Raw genomic sequence first — 18,164 nt, 5'->3', positions numbered from 1 at the left:
ACCATTTACCTTAGATAAACATTTGAATCCTATCTAATTCCACCTTAGAGAAATCACCATCTTATCCCTTGAGCTCATCCTCCCATCACTTTTAGATCTCAATCCTAGATTGGAAAATGGATAAGAATTCATGAACTACCTCTCCTTCCTATATATTTACCTCATTCCACAAGCACATGGTTAGTTCGGGTTAGATTTTGGAGAGTGATTCCGCCCTTATGTTGCTGTAGTGAGTGGTCATCATCTCATGCAATTAGGCTGATTGGAGGTTCCTATTGTGACAAGGAAAGGACAAGTCAAAAACTTGGAGGAGCTCTTCTACAAGATCAACTGCTGCTCATGGTTGTAATCTCCTTTCATTTATATTAATGCAAATAATTCATTGTTTTCCTATATGTGATGTTATTATTTGATATATTTCAATATCATGTTGATCTATTGAATGAAGTACCTAGATAATACTGCATAGATCTCGTAGTTTCTTGGATTGTGTTATCTAATTGTGCAGGTTCTAATTTTGGCATTCAGAGCTGGAATTGGAGCTTCCAAGCTAAAGAAGGAGCGAAGTGTGCGAAGGATTCCAGGTATGCCTCACTTTGTCATCTATTTACTTTAGGGAAAAGCATTGTGTTCCTTGTTTCTCTATTGTTCTAGGTTAGCCACCGACCTAAGGGACATACTTTTGTCCGCAATCATAACTCTCATATAACATGTAGATAAGATGGCTAAATTCACTATTTATTTTTCCCAACTTTTGGGCTATGGTTTATGCTTCGCTTGCTTCGAAGAATGATTCCCTTAAACTAATATGTATACTGGGTTGGTGGTGATTGAGTAAAGTAAAATGTGATCTCTCTGTTTTTAATGTAAACAAAGTGAGTAAATTAATGCAAAATTGATAGGGTTGATAGGAGGGGGGGGATTCTCTTAAATCTTGAGAGAAACCAAGAAGTTAAGTATTCTTGGGGGCTTGGCAAGAGGACAACTAATCTGGCTAAAATATATGGGCTCCTGTTTGGCCTTCAGATGGCTAATAAAAGGAATCTCTTTAGGATTGTTATTTTGGGAGATTGCCTTCTTACCATTCAACATTTACAGAGTAGATCTCTTCCTAAGAATAATCATCTAAGCTTGATTCTTTGCAAAATTCTTAGTAACTCGAACTACTTCCTTCATAAGGCATTCTATCACATCTCGAGAAGTCAAAATGAGAAAGTTGATGCATAGGCAAATCAAATTTTGCCTTCTAGAGGTAGGTCAGATCAACATTAATGGTGTAATCAGATGGAAAGTTATTCCATGATGTACTCCCCTCATGTTCCTCCTCAATGTTTTAGTTGGGCCAATATGTTTACCAATAAGGGAAATTCCACCTTGGAGGATTTCATGTCATTTTTTCTTAAGTCTTCCGCCTCCTATATCCTTGGCAATTATATGAAAAATGTTTGTCAAATGCGTTTGTCATCATGGTTAAGGTGGCTGGAGGAGGGCGTGCAGGTCACGTGCACTCCTAGTCCTTTCAACCCCTGTATATGGTAAGACCTCCCTTTAAATGGTACTGCAATATTTCTTTATTCCCTCGTACTAGTTTTCTTTAAGGCTCTAGAGTGGTGTAATGTCCCCAAATTTATTTTCCATTGTAATACGAGGGTGGATTTCCATGGTACGGGATGGTTATGTCATTAGAGCAAGATTACGTCATCAGGGTTCGCAAGGGAGTTATGAGGAGCTTTACAAGGTCCAACGATGTTCGCTTGACATTTTCTATCACCAAGATTAATTCAATACATTTGATTTTGGTTCCATTGCATTATGGCGATTCTCATTGTTAACGAGCATAACTTAATTAATTATGCTTAAGGTGTCATTCCAAAAGGAATATCTGATGGAACACCTTGGTGTAATAGCTCGTTGGAACCAAAACGAGAAAATTGAGGAGTCACTCTTAGTGTCCAAATAGAGTATGGTGGGTGATTTACTATTTTCTTGGATTAAAAGTGACTTTAATTAGTCACTTAATTAATTAAAAATAAAAAGGGGGAAATGACTAATTGGGGAAAAAGGCTAAAAGTGGCTTAAGTAAATTAAAATTAAAAAGTCACTTAGATGGAGTCAAAAGGGAGCTTCTAGAATAGTAGTAAAATAGGACACTTCTAGAAGATTAGAGATCTATCTATTGGATCTTTAAAAGGAGGAGGAAGAGATCATTTGGGACATCTTGGTTTTGAGTATTTGTCTTTAATATAGATTGGAGAATTTAGTTCTGTAACAGCCCTGGTGAAAATTCCATGTAAAAATATACAAATACCATGGATGATGGGACGCATATTTCAAGCTGAATGGTGGGCAGGACATCCTGGTCTGGGTGTTCATTTGGTTGTTTATGGCTAAGGAAATTGACAAATGCAATGGCTAGGGATTTGGAAAGGCATGAGGCATTAATTGGCATTTTATTTATGAAAATAAAGGAAATTAGGAGAAAAGGAAGCTGAAAGGTCACTGGTTAAATGTGAGGAGGAAATTGAATGAAAATAGAGGCCTCATTAATAACAAGGCTTATGAGGATAAGTGGGCAGACTGGATCAGTTCAGTTTTGGAGCCCTCTCATTATTCTCTCTCTCTCTCATACTCTTTGAGACTTTGAAGTTTTGGAGCACTTTTGGAGAGTGTGGCATACTTGGAGTTTTGGAGCAAGAAGGTAAAGGAAGAGTAGGAAAGTGCAAGAAGGCATCGACATCAATAACTACATCAGATTTGCTTACAGGTACCAAGTTGGATGTATGATTTATTCATTGGTTTTCGCATGCATGGCATATGCATGTGGTTTCTTGGTTGTGATTTGTCATTGGCATGGAGGATTGCCTGGATCGACAATGGATTGTCTAGCCTTGCCATTTCCTGGATAGCCATGGTGATTGTGGGTTTACTTTCATTGTTTGTTTTTGGTTGGTTATCATGTTTCCTTAGCTTGGGTTGAGTTATTAGTCCTGGAAGCCCTAGTTGAACAAACGTTTTGGAAGCCCTGCAACAGCTCGGGTTGAGTTACTAGTCCTAGAAGCCCTGGTTGGACAAGCGCTCTGGAAGCCCTTGGTGGGTTGAGTTACTAGTCCTGGAAGCCTTGGTTGGACAAATGCTTTGGAAGCCCTGTATAAGCTGTGGGTTGAGTTACTAGTTCTGGAAACCTTGGTTGGACAAACACTCTGGAAGCCCTGGAAGGCTTGGATGGAGACCAATCTGATGATGGTTTTTGGTGATGTCCGACTGTGAGGTGGAATCACTATTTGATGGGTTGAGGTGGATTGCCTTTGGAAGCCCTATATGAGTTTTGATTGATGTGTTCTATGAGATCCCACATTCATGCTTGGAATATGGCACGAGGGTGAATGACTAAAGAGAGATTTGGCTCAACCATTCTACGGTCGGGTGGAACGTGGTAGTCCCATCTCCGGTTGGTTCATTGCATTCATTAATGAGAAATCCATTCCCTTGATTTTCATGTGTAAAGGTACTGATGTATTTATGGATTTTATGGCTGATATGTTTATTGTATTTATGTTCCTATTATGCTGGTTATATGCACATTTTATGACAACAACTATGTATGGCTCTCAGCATGTTTTTACTTGTATGTGAATGGATAATGTGTCTATGACTTAATGGAGGATAATGCAGCAAATGGCATGAGGGAACAATGGTTCATAGTGATTCTCAGATAAGTATGAGATCCCTACACTTAATTATGTTATTTACACCTGTAGATTACATATCAATGATATGTTTGACGAAACGCCTGTCATGGCTAGTAGGGTTATGGTTATGGTCTTGTTCATTTTATTGCTTTTGCATCCTTGTTTCCTTGTATTCTTACCATTTTTAAGTGATCATTCCATTATGGGTAGTGTCCAGGGCTCTGGGTCGAAAAAGGTGGCTCAAATCTCGAAATGCTAGCAAATATGAGCGTTATTTTAGAGACTAACTCCCGTGGGCAGTGTCTGGGGAGCATTATAACTCGCCTTGGTAATGTCTGGGGAGTGTTATAACTCACTTGGCAGTGTTTGGGGAGCGTTATAACTCACCTTGGCAGTGTCTGGGAGTGTTATAACTCGCCTGGGCAGTGTCTGGAGAGCGTTACTCTGCCCTAAGTTTCTCAAATAGCAGTGGGACCCAGGGACATGTTGTCTGAGTGGTTGACTTATCTCCTGAAGGTTCTGTTAATGATATTGGATGAATGTGTGTGATGTTCCGTCGATTCCATTTCCTTAAAGTCACCAAGAAGGTTGAATCTTATCATAGTGGCCTCTCGTCACATGTTTACCCCGGCTAACCAGTTGCTTGGGTAGATGTGGGAGGAGGGGGTTACAAGTTCTCTGATCTAGTAGCCCCAAGATGAAAACCCTTGGGTGATTTAGTGAGAGTGGGCAAGAACCCATCTCTCCCTTTGGTGAATTCATTCAAAATTCACAAGTGTTTTCAACCGATTAGTTATTTTGGAGGCCCATTTTAACAATATTGTTAATCTTTTGAGGGCATCACCTCAACCATCTTTCGTATTTATATTAACATGCTATTTAATATTCCATATTAAAAAAATAAGGCTGAGATCCATTGCATATTTATCTTGTTTATTCTTTTGTGGGAGATTACATTTTCCAGTTTTTGCCATTAATTTTATGGTGCAGTCTGCATAAATTATTTGTTAAAATTGATGGTGTAAAATTTGGAGCAAATTTATATTTGTTCTAAAGCAATATTATGCAAAATTTGTATTTGGAATATTACATGGTGGGAATTAATATATTTCAATGTCGACGAGCATATATTGCATGCAAGATTTCAAGCTCTGTGGTTAAAGTCATGGAAGGTGGAAAGGGGATGAGTATTTAGGCTTCAAGTAGTTGAGCTAATCCTTCTTGGTGCATAGTGGTTTTCTATGTTCACAAAGGTCATAGCCTCTGTGTTGATCCAAATAGTGGAAATAATCTCCTACTTGGTGTCATGATTGGAGCCTTACATCGCAAATTCCAAACTAGAGCTTTATCATTACCCCAACTTGATTATGAAACAACGTTTCTCCTTTGAGCAAAATGGAATTGTGAATTCTTAGTCTCTGACTTAGTGTGGAATTCTGAATTCCTTGTCCATGACACATCGTGGAGTTGTGAATTCTCTATGGTCCTTCAAGGCTGTTTTGTAGTTCTCATTGAAGATGTTGGGGCCCCTCGGTTGATTTATGCTCCTCCAACTCCTCTAACTTTGGACAATGAGGACTTTGGCATATGGAAGCTGTCTAACAAGAGTCTCTAGGCATCACTTACCTCATCAACTCTCTGAATGTATCTTTCTACCTGCATTGAAGTAATTCCTAGAGCTATTTTTTGCATTGTCCATCTCTACTCTTTTTGGGGAATCTCATCCCCACTCTCCTACCATCTGCATCGTTTCCTAAACCTTGAGTACTTAGGTCCTCCTCCCACCCCGCCTTTAGCCCTGGATGATACTTTGTTGATTGAGCCCCCTACTACTTCTTGTTCTTTTAGTCTTGAATCCAGTTCTATCTAGCGCTCTGCCCCTTTGGTTCTCAGTCTCCCTCCCTCTGGTCAGTCTCTCACAGAGTACAAAATGTTCACTTCAACCACTTCTAGAAGCACCAATGCTTGTAGCAACTGCCCACACCTCCTAGTAAAAAATAAATCCAAGAACATGGACCTCTAATGGAAACTGCATCAACAGTCTAACACAATCCTTTTTTTTTGGTTGGGGAATTTCAAAGACTCAAAGCTCAGTTGAATAGATAGGAGGATGAAATAGACACCATTTAATGCCAATTGACTGAGTTATAAACTTAGAGGATTATTGGTGAGCAACAAAACATTGCAACCAACACTTATGAAAGCAAGTCTGAACTATCGATCCCCTTCCTAAATCATGATCTGTTATAGTAAAGTCGTTTTTTTGTTTGGTCAATTTTGCAAAACATATAACTATCACTTGTTTGATAGAATGTTTGTCAATGGGAGTTTCTTAGATCAAAATTTTGGAACCTCTTTTTTGTTCTCTTATGAAGAACCTGCAACTTGGAATTCAATGTAAACATTTCCTAGGTATTTTGCTACATCCAGCCACAAAATTAATATCAAAGCTACTCATTGGTGTGAAAAAATGTAAAATTGACAGTTCCTCTGTCACCTTTTGAAGCTCCTCCTCAAGTGCACTAAATCCTTCCGTTGATGAACTCCTATTTTATGTTAGAGTAGATGTTGAATTAGGTTTTCATGAGGGCCTAACACATCATGTCCTAGCCGATGCAATCCTCGAAGCCATGACAAGAACATATGCACCTAATAAGCATGAAGTTAGTTTGAGTGTTGAACTCTCCAACTCAAAGTCAAAGCCAAACCCATAGAGACCATAGGTCCATTACTTCCACATTAAGTTGTTTTATGCAGGGATTAGATCCTCAAGGTTATTTGTTCAGGGGCACTTTTAGGCCTTAGCACTCTTGCTCGTTCGTCTTTGTGATCTATGTTTGTTTTCCTTCTTTTAATGTATTTGGAAGAAAGTCTTGTCGTAAGGTGTATGTTTTCAATTATTCATCATTTGGAGGGATGACATTGTCATGAGAAAAGTTTGACATCCATTAATAGTAGGAGAAATTGGAATCAATTACTACCTAAGGAGGTAGCCATTTTATTCATATAGTGTTTCTAATATAATCACATGGAATAATCCCAATTTGAGTAATTCACTTGCATATAGAATGTCAGCTAAAAGAACGAGAAGTTCTTTTTAGTAGAAATTCATTAAAATTTGGTTGCATTGCTCCTTTTGAAAGACTATGTATTGTTTTCGCAGTGCTTGTAATCACTGAGAAAGGTTATTCTACAGGTTAACATTATGATTACTACATTGATTACAAGGTCGAAATTGCTCAAAATCATGGTATTTGGGCGACTTGGATAAATAAAGTCCACACTATTAAAGGCTACCGAGCCTTAGACTTTCTAAAGGTTAACCTCGTCATGGTCCTCTGGATGCATAAGGTTATTTTTGTCCAAAATTTCAAACACAAACATGACAACATCAAACCCTTTGGTCAAGCATGAAGTCATACTTCCAACATTGACTATCATATGATCCAATCTTCCAAAAATAGAATGGTTCAACAAAAAAAAACATGGAAACTGATAACTCTATGGCTTATAAGCCTCCCTTCGTACCAAAACTCAAAAGGGCAATAACATATTTCAAAAAACCTAGAAGTTCCTAGGGCTAGTCCTGCGTACCATGACTACTTATGGATCTCCTTGTGTGGAGTCAAAATAATGAATCATTGTCTCTTGAGAGCAAAAGGCCGATATGGTTCTATGATGCATGTCAAAGGTCACTTGGTTGACTTTATGCTATGCTTTAATAGATTTAGTTGAAATGCTTTTATTTCCAATATAGAAAGAAAGCACCATCAGCGACTGCATAATGATCAACACAATAGTAAATTGTCATGCTACCAACATCCCGAGAGTCATGGTAGCAGATGGGGAGTGTCTCTCTGGAGTAATTATAACCATGACTCTCGGGATATATACACACAACCTTAATCACGTTAAAGGAATGGTAGGAAGATTTGTTGCATATATGTAGAGCTTTAACAGTCTTAAACAATTGATAAGTAGATTTGCTAACAAGAAATGTAATGGAACTTGGATTAGGTACTTGCCACATTAACAAATAGCTCCACTTTTGGTCGAAGTCCAACCAACCAACTTCAATTATAAGAAATTTTGAAGGCATTCTTTGACATTACCCTTTTGCTAGAAACTCACCCACTACAATGAAGTTATACCAAATTCACCACAAATACATGCACTATGAGTGCTCTAAAAAGAATGCAATAAATTTCGACTTTTGATCTAATATCGTCTTCATATTTTAGAAAGAGAGCGAAAATCATGCTTCCCATAGTGAAATAATACACTATTTGAGTTGCCACATATCTAAAGGCACCTATATAGACCATGAGAATATGCTTCCACTATGAAGCATTTAATGCAAGCAATTGATAGACAAAAGATCTTGACTCAACATCAACTTTCACTTCTTATTGTTCTAGGCCCAAATATGCAACTATCAAAGTAGTTTGAATTAGTTGGTGGTTTTCTTTCGAAGCTTGGGCTAATTATTTCAGGTGGAATTGAAGCATTTGATGTAGTAGCAAGAACAATAGTATCATTCGACAAGGCTTTCAGCTGTATATGCAACAAAGTTGTATATGCCCCATTTGGGTTCTTTATGAATTATGTGTCCACGAAATTCGATGACTTCACCATTTTGCATCATTGCAATTTTATGAGCTCCTTGAATAGTGGAGAGATAATGAGCCACAACCATTGTGGTAAGCCCCAATAGAAGCCTTGTCGAATGCATCCTAAACAATCTTCTCTGATTTTGCATCTGGAGCATTGGTGGCCTCATTTAAAAGTAGAAGGGAAGGGTTTTTTCCAGCATAACTCTACTATGACTATTCTCTACCTTTGCCCTCTTGAAATATGCACACCACCTTCTCCTAATTGCATTTGGGAAGATCATGAAATGAGTACCTACTATTTTTGATTGACAAAATATATTTACAGTAAAATTAACACATTTAAAAAAAATTTTAAATCAAGCAAAGATGTCCTTTATGACATGAAGATCCATTTGCTACTCTATGCTTGAAACAATTAAGCAAACTGATGAATTAAGGTGTTCAAATAACTAACATTCTATCAATATCATTCAATACAGAAGCCCTAAGGGATAGCTCAGTTGGTTGAGTTCTTGTTACTAAGTACCTCACCTATTGGGAGGTCACAGGGTCAAATCTCCTCGACGCCCTTGGGTTAGGCATTGCTAGTTTGGCCGTTGGGTAGATCCCTTCATATTGATCTACCTAGATTTTCCATCCCTTCATATTGATCTACCTAGATTTTCCCCAAAATGTAGCGACCACTGGGTATCCATGAACCACCATAAAAAATATATATATCATTCAATAGAAATCATGATCATGACTATTTGACATTTCAAAATTTTGTAAATTAATATATTAACTTGATATTTCCTATTAAAACTAGACAATACTTGTAGATTCCCTGTATTTATCCACGAGAAAATTCTAAATATTAAATTTTATAAATTATAAAATATAGTTTTGTTTTAAAAGAAAATTAATAATTAAAAAACCATCATTTAAATTTTTTATAAAATAAAAAATATAATAAATTATTTTTCCATCCTAGTCAGCTAATGACAATGAAGCAATAAAAATGATTAAAAAAACAATTTACCATTGATCTGGTCTCACCGGTAAATACAGTCGGGTCAACATGGAGGTATTCGATTCTAGCGTTCTCGTCGTTGTAAGGACTTACTGATTGGTTTAACTCGGTTTAACTCAAACCTCGTTGCTGACATTTTAAAACATTTCACGTGTACAGCACCGTTGCTCTCGAGCTCCTGTCGTTTGAAGCCAAGGAGAGAAGCCAGTGTCGCGACTTCTTGTCCCTGGAACCGGATCCGTTCGTTCCCAGGCACCATGGTACGTTGGTTCGATCAACAGTGGAGGTTATTGGTTTGAATTTTGAAAAATCAGTTGGTAGTAATGAGCGTTATTGGTGTATTTGCAGATCCGATTTATATTGCTTCAGAACAGACAAGGAAAGACCCGCCTTGCCAAATACTACATTCCACTCGAGGAATCGGAGAAACATAAACTCGAATATGAGGTATGCAAGATCCCAGCCTTTTTTTCGTTACTAGTACAGGGGGTTGAATTATGGTCATCTTTTGTTTGTAAGCGAGGTGCGTGTTCCTCTTGCCTGAATGAAGCCGGCCGTTGAATTTTAGGGCACGCATGTACCCTTTTGGTTTTCAAGGATCTAGGGCTGATTGTGGCCTCTGATTTGCATTTACAAAGATTAGAATGGATGGAACGATATGCAGTACATCAGGGTTCTATTCTCGCCGTGGTTCGTCCCAAACAAAAGACGTGAACAGGGGACGAGGCTGGGCGAGTTTGCTGCAATAAATAATCCCTGGATTTGGCATCTAACCCGAATGAAGGTTGGCAACCCGTGTAGTTTTTCGAAGTGATTTACGCTGCCGGGGCCTCATTGAATTTTTTTCGGGCCAAACTACTTGCATATTAAGAGTTAGTGGGTTTGTGTACAATGACCACAGGGTTGGGATTCAACTATTTTGTATGAAGGCCAGCGCCACTACTCTTCCTTTTCTTCTCTTTTTTCTGTTCTTTTTAATTCGGTTTTTTCGGAAACGCTTAGAGAAACATCCCCAGAGGGGCTGCACCGCAAACAGTGGACGCTCTTCGGCTTAAGTTTCAGGTCTGATGGGTAGCAATTCCACCAAAATTGCCAGGGACATACACCTAGTCTTACCGCTCGGAAACTGATCTCAAGCAAATGGTAAAACCTCTGTTACCAGAAACCTGACCAGATGGCCCCTTTTTTGTACACTTACATTCTTGCTCTCATTCTCGTCTTGATACTCCATCGGCACGTTAATAATCAATTTTATTCGCATAATACATGCTGGGAACGGGATAGGTTTACTTTTCTTATCTCTTGGTACCTTCTTGTCTTCTTGTTGAGTTCCCATTTCCCATTTTCTGTTTCTGGTAACATAGGGGCAGACTGCATTAAAATTGAAGCCTCGGTGATGGTTCAACACGCCGTCAAACTCACCAGTGAACCAACGCTCCGTTTGCATTTTTTTTTTCCATTTTGAACGCCGCTGCTATTTACAATTCCATCATGAACAGTTTGATGTGAACTAAAATACTATGAGCAAGGTAGATGCCATGCACCAGAGACTTGAATTTGACTATCAGCTGCTAAGATGGCAGTTTGTTAGAATTTGGTCATATCTAGCTAACCCATTTCTGCGTCATGACTTAGTATTGGTAAGAAATATTTATAAATTGTGGCTAATCACATATGTAATGGGCATGTGTTGTGCAGGTGCATCGGCTTGTCGTTAACAGAGACCCAAAATTCACGAATTTTGTAGAGGTTGGTTGAAAGTTATCACTACTGATTTGAGTTTTAGGGCAAGGCTTTATAACTTTTTATATTACATGTGATATTATGTGGAAATGTGTTGGTCGAGGCTTAGAGTGCTGCAAATATTTAGGTTTATGACTAGGGTATAATAAGAACTGAATTGTTCCAAACACTGCTATATGCCATAAGCCATAACAACTACGGTCTGCTGTTGCACTCATATTATTTGTAGTTTTTAATCTGAAAGTGTCGTGTAGGAATTGACTTTTAAGTACTTTGGCCAGCATGACATATTAACAATTTAAATATCATCATCTGTGACAGTAAAAAACTCTCCGAATGTCAAAATGGTCATACATTTTGGTGGGTCACTAGATGAATCTTTGTTTGTTTTTTTGAGGAAGCACTGACAGCTGTTCAAACGCTATAAAGTCAGGATATAGAAACATGATAGATGTTTCAGAGAAGAGTGTAGCATAAACTGAGGGCCAATAGTTTATCTAAAAGGGATTTTCTTTCGTGTTTTTTCAGATCACAGGATGTGTTTTAACTTTTTATTGATGGCTATTTCCTCCATCATACTCAAATAGCTGATGTCATGATGAATTTTTGCGGTTTGATTTCTATTTCAAGTCAAACTCTTCATCTTTTCCATTTGTTGGTGCTAGCATATACAACTTGACATTATGAATTAGCAGTTAAAAAAGGAATCTGTGCCCTGAAAGTCTCTTTACATTGGAAAATGTACATTACATGTCTTCAATAGGTCGACTGTTTGGATTTATAATTAGTGACTGGTCATTTGATTGCAAAAACGTTTTACTACTAAATTATATGATCCAAAAAAAATCTCAAATACCAGATGTGATTTATTTATGCCTCAACAATTATTTTATACCCAAAAAATATTTTCTCAATAAAATTTGAAAACTTCTGGAAAATAAATTCACTGGTATATTAAATTTCAGAAATTTATTTGCAGCAGAAATAAAATATGAAAAATCAATCACACAATAGCAGAAAATTCTACCCAAAACAGTCTTCCTGAAATTTCCTTGCTGCAATCTTTTTCCCTTCTCTTCAGTCCTGGAATCCCAATGTTAAATGTGTCTTCATCCTCTCGCGTAGGCTCTCTTTAAGAAAGAAAGAAAGAAGAAATTATTTTAACGTCCACTAGGCTAAAGATAGCCTATGGGACAGATTGCTTCTTCGTCTGCTTGATGTATTCGGGCCTTTTTTTGTGAAGCTTCACAATAAATGCTCCCATCTTCTTGACAAACCCCTCGTTAAATAGATTATCCCAAGAGCTAGCTGCCAGCGTATCTGCATAACTTTCCCTGTTGTCTTTGAAGGCCTCACATTCTAAAATGAAATGTTTTTCTGTTTCCACTTTTCCGGAAGAACAAAAAATGCATACCCTTTCCTCCCACACTTCCTTTCGCCTTTTCCAGTGCCCTGTTTCACAACGGAGTTGATGAGAATTAGTCCTTAATTGAGCAATAAGAATTTTGGCTCTCCAAGAGATATTGGCCTCTATGTATGCTTTTGGTTGATGAGTATGAGTGGGATTAAACACTTCAATATAGTAATTTTTCTTTCTTCCTAGCTCCTTCTCCCAAGTAAGTTTGTAGAACTTTTCCATAACAAAAGCTTTTATCTCTTTGCTGTTTATGGGGCACGCGTTCAAGCAAATATCCCATTTACTAAACCATTTGTTATTTTGTTGCATCCAAGTTTTTTTGCTCTTGCACAATCTATCATTAAAGACAACCTTAGGCCATCTACCCTCTTCCATTTGCTCAATTTTTTTTTAAATACCTTATGACTCGCACCATAGCAATTGCTTCAATAGGAGCAGTCCCTGTTTCACTTAACAAGATATCATAAGGAACTACACTTTTAATCTTAAATTTGTTTGTAATCAAACGCTTCTGAATTTTCTCAATTTGTCTCCACTGCATGTCGGAAGTACTGCTAGCCCACAGTTCACAACCATATAGAATCACTGGAATCACTAGAAGCCCAAAAAGAGTTTGAGTGGTCTTCCAGTCCCATAACTCTGCCTCTCTACACCTATTTTGAAAAGCATAAAATGCTTTCCAACCCCCCAAAGTTCTTTTCTTTCTACAACCATTCCAGCTTAGATTTTTGTTGAAGTCAATTCCGAGGTATTTGTAATCCGCAACTTCTTCTAGAATGTTGCCTTCAAAGTAGAACTTATGTTGGTTATGTTTTCTTTTCTTAGAGAAGACCACTACTTTCGTTTTGCTGATATTGACTTGCATCCCCACACTTCTACAAAAATGCTCAAGGGATAGTAAGTGCTCTTGCAAACCAAGAGCCGATTTAGCAATCAGAATAAGGTCATCTGCATACAAAAGAAGCCTTATAAAAAAATTGCACAAATAGATCTCATCACCCCCTTGCGAATTTAACCACTCCTCAAGCTTGTCGATATATAAACCAAAAAGGGTAGGAGACAGTGGGCAACCTTGCTTGACCCTGATATCGCTTCTAAAACTTTCAGAAATGCCTGCTGAAGTTCTAATTTTGACTTTCACCTCTTCATACAGCCTATGCACAGCTGCTCTCAAATGTTAGGAACCCCAAGTTCCTCCATTCTTTGCCAAAGTTTATCCCTAGGAACTGAGTCAAACGCTTTTTTGAAATCAACAAAGTAACAAAAGACTTCTTCCTTCTTCTCCCAAACTTTTTCAATGATGTGCCTTAAAGTTATGCAATGATCAACTGTGGAATGCTTAGGTCTAAAACCTGCTTGCCCTTTAGCACGCTTATTTCTTTCTTCTGCCCACTTGCTAATTTTGTTTTCTAGCATGCTTCCAAATAGCTTTGCAAACAAAGGGTTTATCATGATGGTCCTATAATTGGAGGGATTATTGATGTTGCCGCTCTTGAAAAGAGTTATTGCCAGACTAGTTGTCCAATCTGTGGGGAGCCCTTGTTGTATGATGTTGTTGAAGATTTTTGTAATGTGAGGTGCAAGAATCTTTGAGCCCCACTTTAGATATTTTGCTTGGAGTTCAGCTAAGTCTTTTGCTTTTCCAACACCCAACTTCTTGATACCCATCTCTACCTCTTGTATCGTGAAGAGTTTAGTATCAGTGTTGACCAAGGGGGGAGGGTCAACCTTGGGAACCTGCTCATAGAGTTGTCTTGCATAGTCAAACCATTTAGAAGCTGTAATATTATTTCCAATTTGTATCTTTTTCGGTTGGAGCTCCTTCAAAAATAATTTGGGATTATTTTTCCCAAAGAAGATTAGTTCTTCCCTCCTTGAAACCATGAAATCAACCTTTTTCTTGCTTAATAAATGCTTGTAAGATTTGAGCTTTATGTTATCCTTGTTTGACTCTTTCCACATTCTCCTTGCCTTTTTGCATTCCTCGTCAAACCAAACATTAACCGGAAAGCAATTTGTTTCAGACTTCTTAATTTTTTTTCTTTTGCACTTTGCAAGTGCGCATTGAATTAAATGTGTTAATTCATGACTATGAAAGCTGTGAATTGTAATTTTCTCCTTCTCAAAGAGTCTCTCTAACGTCATTTTGAAAGTATTACAATTTTCTGGGGTCAAAAGAATTCTGCCCTGTGGGAGATTTTGTTGGACATGCTGAATTTTTGACTCTAATTGTTTCTTTCTAATCCAAGAGAAACATAAATAAATTGGCTTGTAATCTGATTTCAAATCTCACAGCTGATCTCCAACCAAAACTTCTTCCATTTTCTCACACAAACCATGCGAGCAAATTACATAATCCACGACACTTGATCCATTGTAAGTATTGCAAGTGAAATTACCGGACTTTGCCCATCTAGTCAAGCCATTACAAATGACTAAATCAAAGGCCCCACATAAAGTAAGCAATTGTTCACCAAAGAGATTGCAACCCTTTTCCTCTGAAATTCTTTCCCATTGATGATTGCTTTCTTCTGTAAGCCAAATAGGGTCACAATCATCTTTACAGCAAAGAATGCTAGCTTTCTCATTTGCAGTCCTAGCATTGAAATCACCTACTATAAGGACTTCACCTAGCTGAGAATATGTTGCAATATCCACTTTTAAAGCTGCAAATGGATCTTTGTGGTCAAGCCCTCTACCTTTGTAGATTTTTGAGACCTGTGGCGCAAAATAGCATGCTGCAATTCTGATGTGGTTTCCATTTTCTGATATTTTAAACCAAATGAATTGCTTATTTGAGTCTTCTTTTTCTAACTGAATGAGACGACCTTCTTTCTTCCTTACTAAAACCATGATACCTCGTGCCCTTTGCCATTCCCTGCTGCCTTGTTCGACACTGCCATCTTCCAGTATCCTTCAAACAAAGGTGTCTTGCACCCTTCATGCTCATGTGTTTCTATGAGGCAAATTATGTCTCTATTTTCCACAATAGGCCCTAACCCAGGTCCTCGTCTCCATGGGTAACCTCTGTAGTTCCAACAAACTAATCTCAAGGAAACCTGGGTATGACTTGATTGCTATTTATTTTGACGTGCAAGACTCACATTTGAGTCTTTGTCCTTGTTTTCCTATACTGACCTTGCTTTCTGATTTCCTGTTGAAGAGTTTGTTGCCTCTTCTTTATTACCATCTTGCTGCTCTGTTCTGGAAGGAGGTCCAAATTGTGCTATCACAGCTTTGCCTTTATAAATCCATGCTCTTTTTCCTTCATCTCTTGCTGCCCTAACCTTTAAAATTTCCTCTCTTCTTTCCTCCTGTTGTTTTACAGTTAAATCTTCTTCTAGGAAAAAACGAGAACCCCTCAAGAGATGCTTCTTGCTTAGAATAATATATTTATCACGCAAGCTAGGCATAATGACTTTTATGGGCCTGGCTCTCTCCCCGTTAAACTTACCCACCCTCCATGCTTGGCATATTTGTCCTTGCCATAGCAACTTGTCTTTCAAGAAGTCTCTTGCAAGGTCAAGAGTACATTCATTTTTTCCATAGTCTTTCACCCCTTTAATAATTATGTTTGCTGCCCTATTTTGTCTTTCCTTGCCTTCACTATCTTGCATGTTGTCAACCTGAATATTTGTTTCTTCTTCCTTATTAGCAGAATTGCTAACAACTTGAGCCCAAGTTTTGGAAACTTTGGTGGAATCTTCTTTCATTTTTTCTCTTGTGTTCTCTTCATGGTTGTTTATGTGGACAATCATTTTCCCTTTATCCTGGGATGATTTCACATTCACCACCTCTGTACTTTCCACTACAGATTTCTTTACATTTTGCACATCCGCCTTCATGCGTTGCCATTCTGTCTTCCCTATCAGGAGAGCTTCCTGTAGCAATGCCACTTGTTCTTCTAAGATTTTATTGCTTTCTGCAAACGCCTTGTTCTCAGCCGTTATTATATGAATTTTATGATCTCTTTCCTGCCCTTTAGCTTCTAAAACCTCAAACCTTTGTTTTGCATTTAACAATTCTTTCACATAAAGATCAGATGACCAGGTGAGAGGTGTGGATGTGGGACTATATAAGGCAAAATCCTCAATGGTTTTTCCTTTGGAATTCTTGTTGCCACGTGCTTGTGGAGGAGACTTGTTTGGGTGCATTTTGCGAAGGAGTTTCTTCTTTGTTTGCTCCCATTTTAGACGAGGTATTCTTTGTTTTAAAATGCCCCGATATTGTTTGGCATTGACCCAAACCCACTTCCCAGCTTTGGCGGATGAGGCAATTTTCACTTGTCCTAAATCATTTGTCTCCACATGTTTTGAAATTTCTGGTTCCTTTGTCATGTTTGAATGCATTTGTTGTTGCTTGCTTGCTGCTGAATACTTCTGCTGCATAAAAACTCCCTGCTTTCACACTGCTCACTGTTCGCTGCTCGCTGCTCTTACTGCTGCCCAAATTGCTCTGCTCACTGTTCACTGCTCACACTGCTCACTGTTCGCTGCTCGCTGCTCTCACTGCTGCCCAAATTGCTCTGCTCACTGTTCGCTGCTCGCTGCTCTCACTGCTGCCCAAATTGCTTTGCTTTCACACTGCTCACTGCTCACTGTTCGCTGCTCTCAATGTAATAAAAAGGCAAAAAACATGTCTCTGCAAAACATCCACGCACGTTCCATTTCAGAACAGAAAAGTGATATGTTTATTGGGCACAGGGATGCTAATCGTTCCACCCTGGATCTTTCTCACTCGCTTCTTGGCGTGACGTAAGCGTCAGGACAAGGAGCCCCTCCTTCTGTAGCGTCGTATCGATGGCAACGGTGCGTATATTTCTGTCAACGCCAAATAACGCCCAGTGATACAATACACTCTTGAAATTTTACAGAACAAAGGGTTTGCTCTGGCATAGCTCGGCCAACTAGAGGCAATGCGGCTGTGTGCAGGACCGCGTGACCGTAGATCGAATCCCGACTGTGAAATCAAGCATTCCACCGCTTTTCATCTTGTTGAGAATAAATATTACTCGATTTACCCATAGGCCAAATAGGGTTAAGATTAAATCCTGATTCCTAGCCTTCTTAGATCAACAGTGGAGATTAGATTTAAGTCACTTAAATAATTTAATATTTACCCTTAGATAAATATTAGCCCAAAGTCAACATTAATTAAATAATTAATCAATGTACTTAGGAGATCATATTAGTTGCTCATCTCAAATAACCATCTAAAGAGGATTTCTTCTCCTGCATGCTAGACACAAGCCTATGCAGAAGACCTTTCAAAGCTACAAAATCAACAATGATAGCTTGATTAAATTAGTTAATTAGGCTGCGATCTCTTTGTAAAGCATGTGAACAATACCTAATAAAATAGACATAGCAAATTTGGCAAAAGATAAGAATGGTGTCCAAGTAAATGTATTCTTAAGTGAAAGACAAATTGCCTAGAAGAGTCTTTGTGAAAGCACCTCCTCAAAGGACGACTTCATTTTCAACTCAAAATTAATTTGAAGGGATGGCTGCAATCAAGGAAAACTTCAATGAAGTCAAACAATTTCAACGCTTGGAAAATATGCCAAGCTTTATAAATTTAGAATCAAAGGGGGAATGTTACTCTATGATTTCATTATTTTTTAATTTTAATCTTTTGGGAAGATGATGCCTATATTGTCAAAGAAAAAAAATCATGATACAACAAACAAT

At 38.2% G+C, this 18,164-nt stretch overlaps 1 protein-coding gene across 7 annotated transcripts in view; it reads left to right on the top strand.

The window, feature by feature from the left end:
* The first annotated feature begins 9,374 nt into the window (after positions 1-9,374).
* The window catches only part of LOC149161385 (AP-2 complex subunit sigma), a 75,585-nt gene continuing 66,795 nt past the window's right edge, over positions 9,375-18,164 (top strand). For 4 of the 7 annotated variants that reach the window (XM_089436985.1, XM_089436984.1, XM_089436986.1 and 1 more), the window contains exons 1-3: positions 9,663-9,761; positions 9,883-10,098; positions 11,013-11,063. In XM_089436985.1, coding sequence (XP_089293111.1) covers positions 9,973-10,098; positions 11,013-11,063 — 177 coding nt within the window. In that variant the 5' untranslated portion in view covers positions 9,663-9,761; positions 9,883-9,972. Of the gene's footprint in view, positions 9,575-9,662; positions 9,762-9,882; positions 10,099-11,012; positions 11,064-18,164 lie in introns of those variants that run through there. The other 3 variants (XM_089436987.1, XM_089436983.1, XM_089436988.1) reach the window with 3 other exon arrangements.

This window comes from Pinus tabuliformis, chromosome 5_2 (assembly GCF_031772625.1).
Source record: "Pinus tabuliformis cultivar Carrire ecotype Pingquan chromosome 5_2, CPIR1, whole genome shotgun sequence".
In the NCBI taxonomy this organism is placed as follows: domain Eukaryota; kingdom Viridiplantae; phylum Streptophyta; class Pinopsida; order Pinales; family Pinaceae; genus Pinus; species Pinus tabuliformis.
Note: the sequence above shows the minus strand (reverse complement) of the source record. Positions and strands in the feature narration are given on the sequence as shown.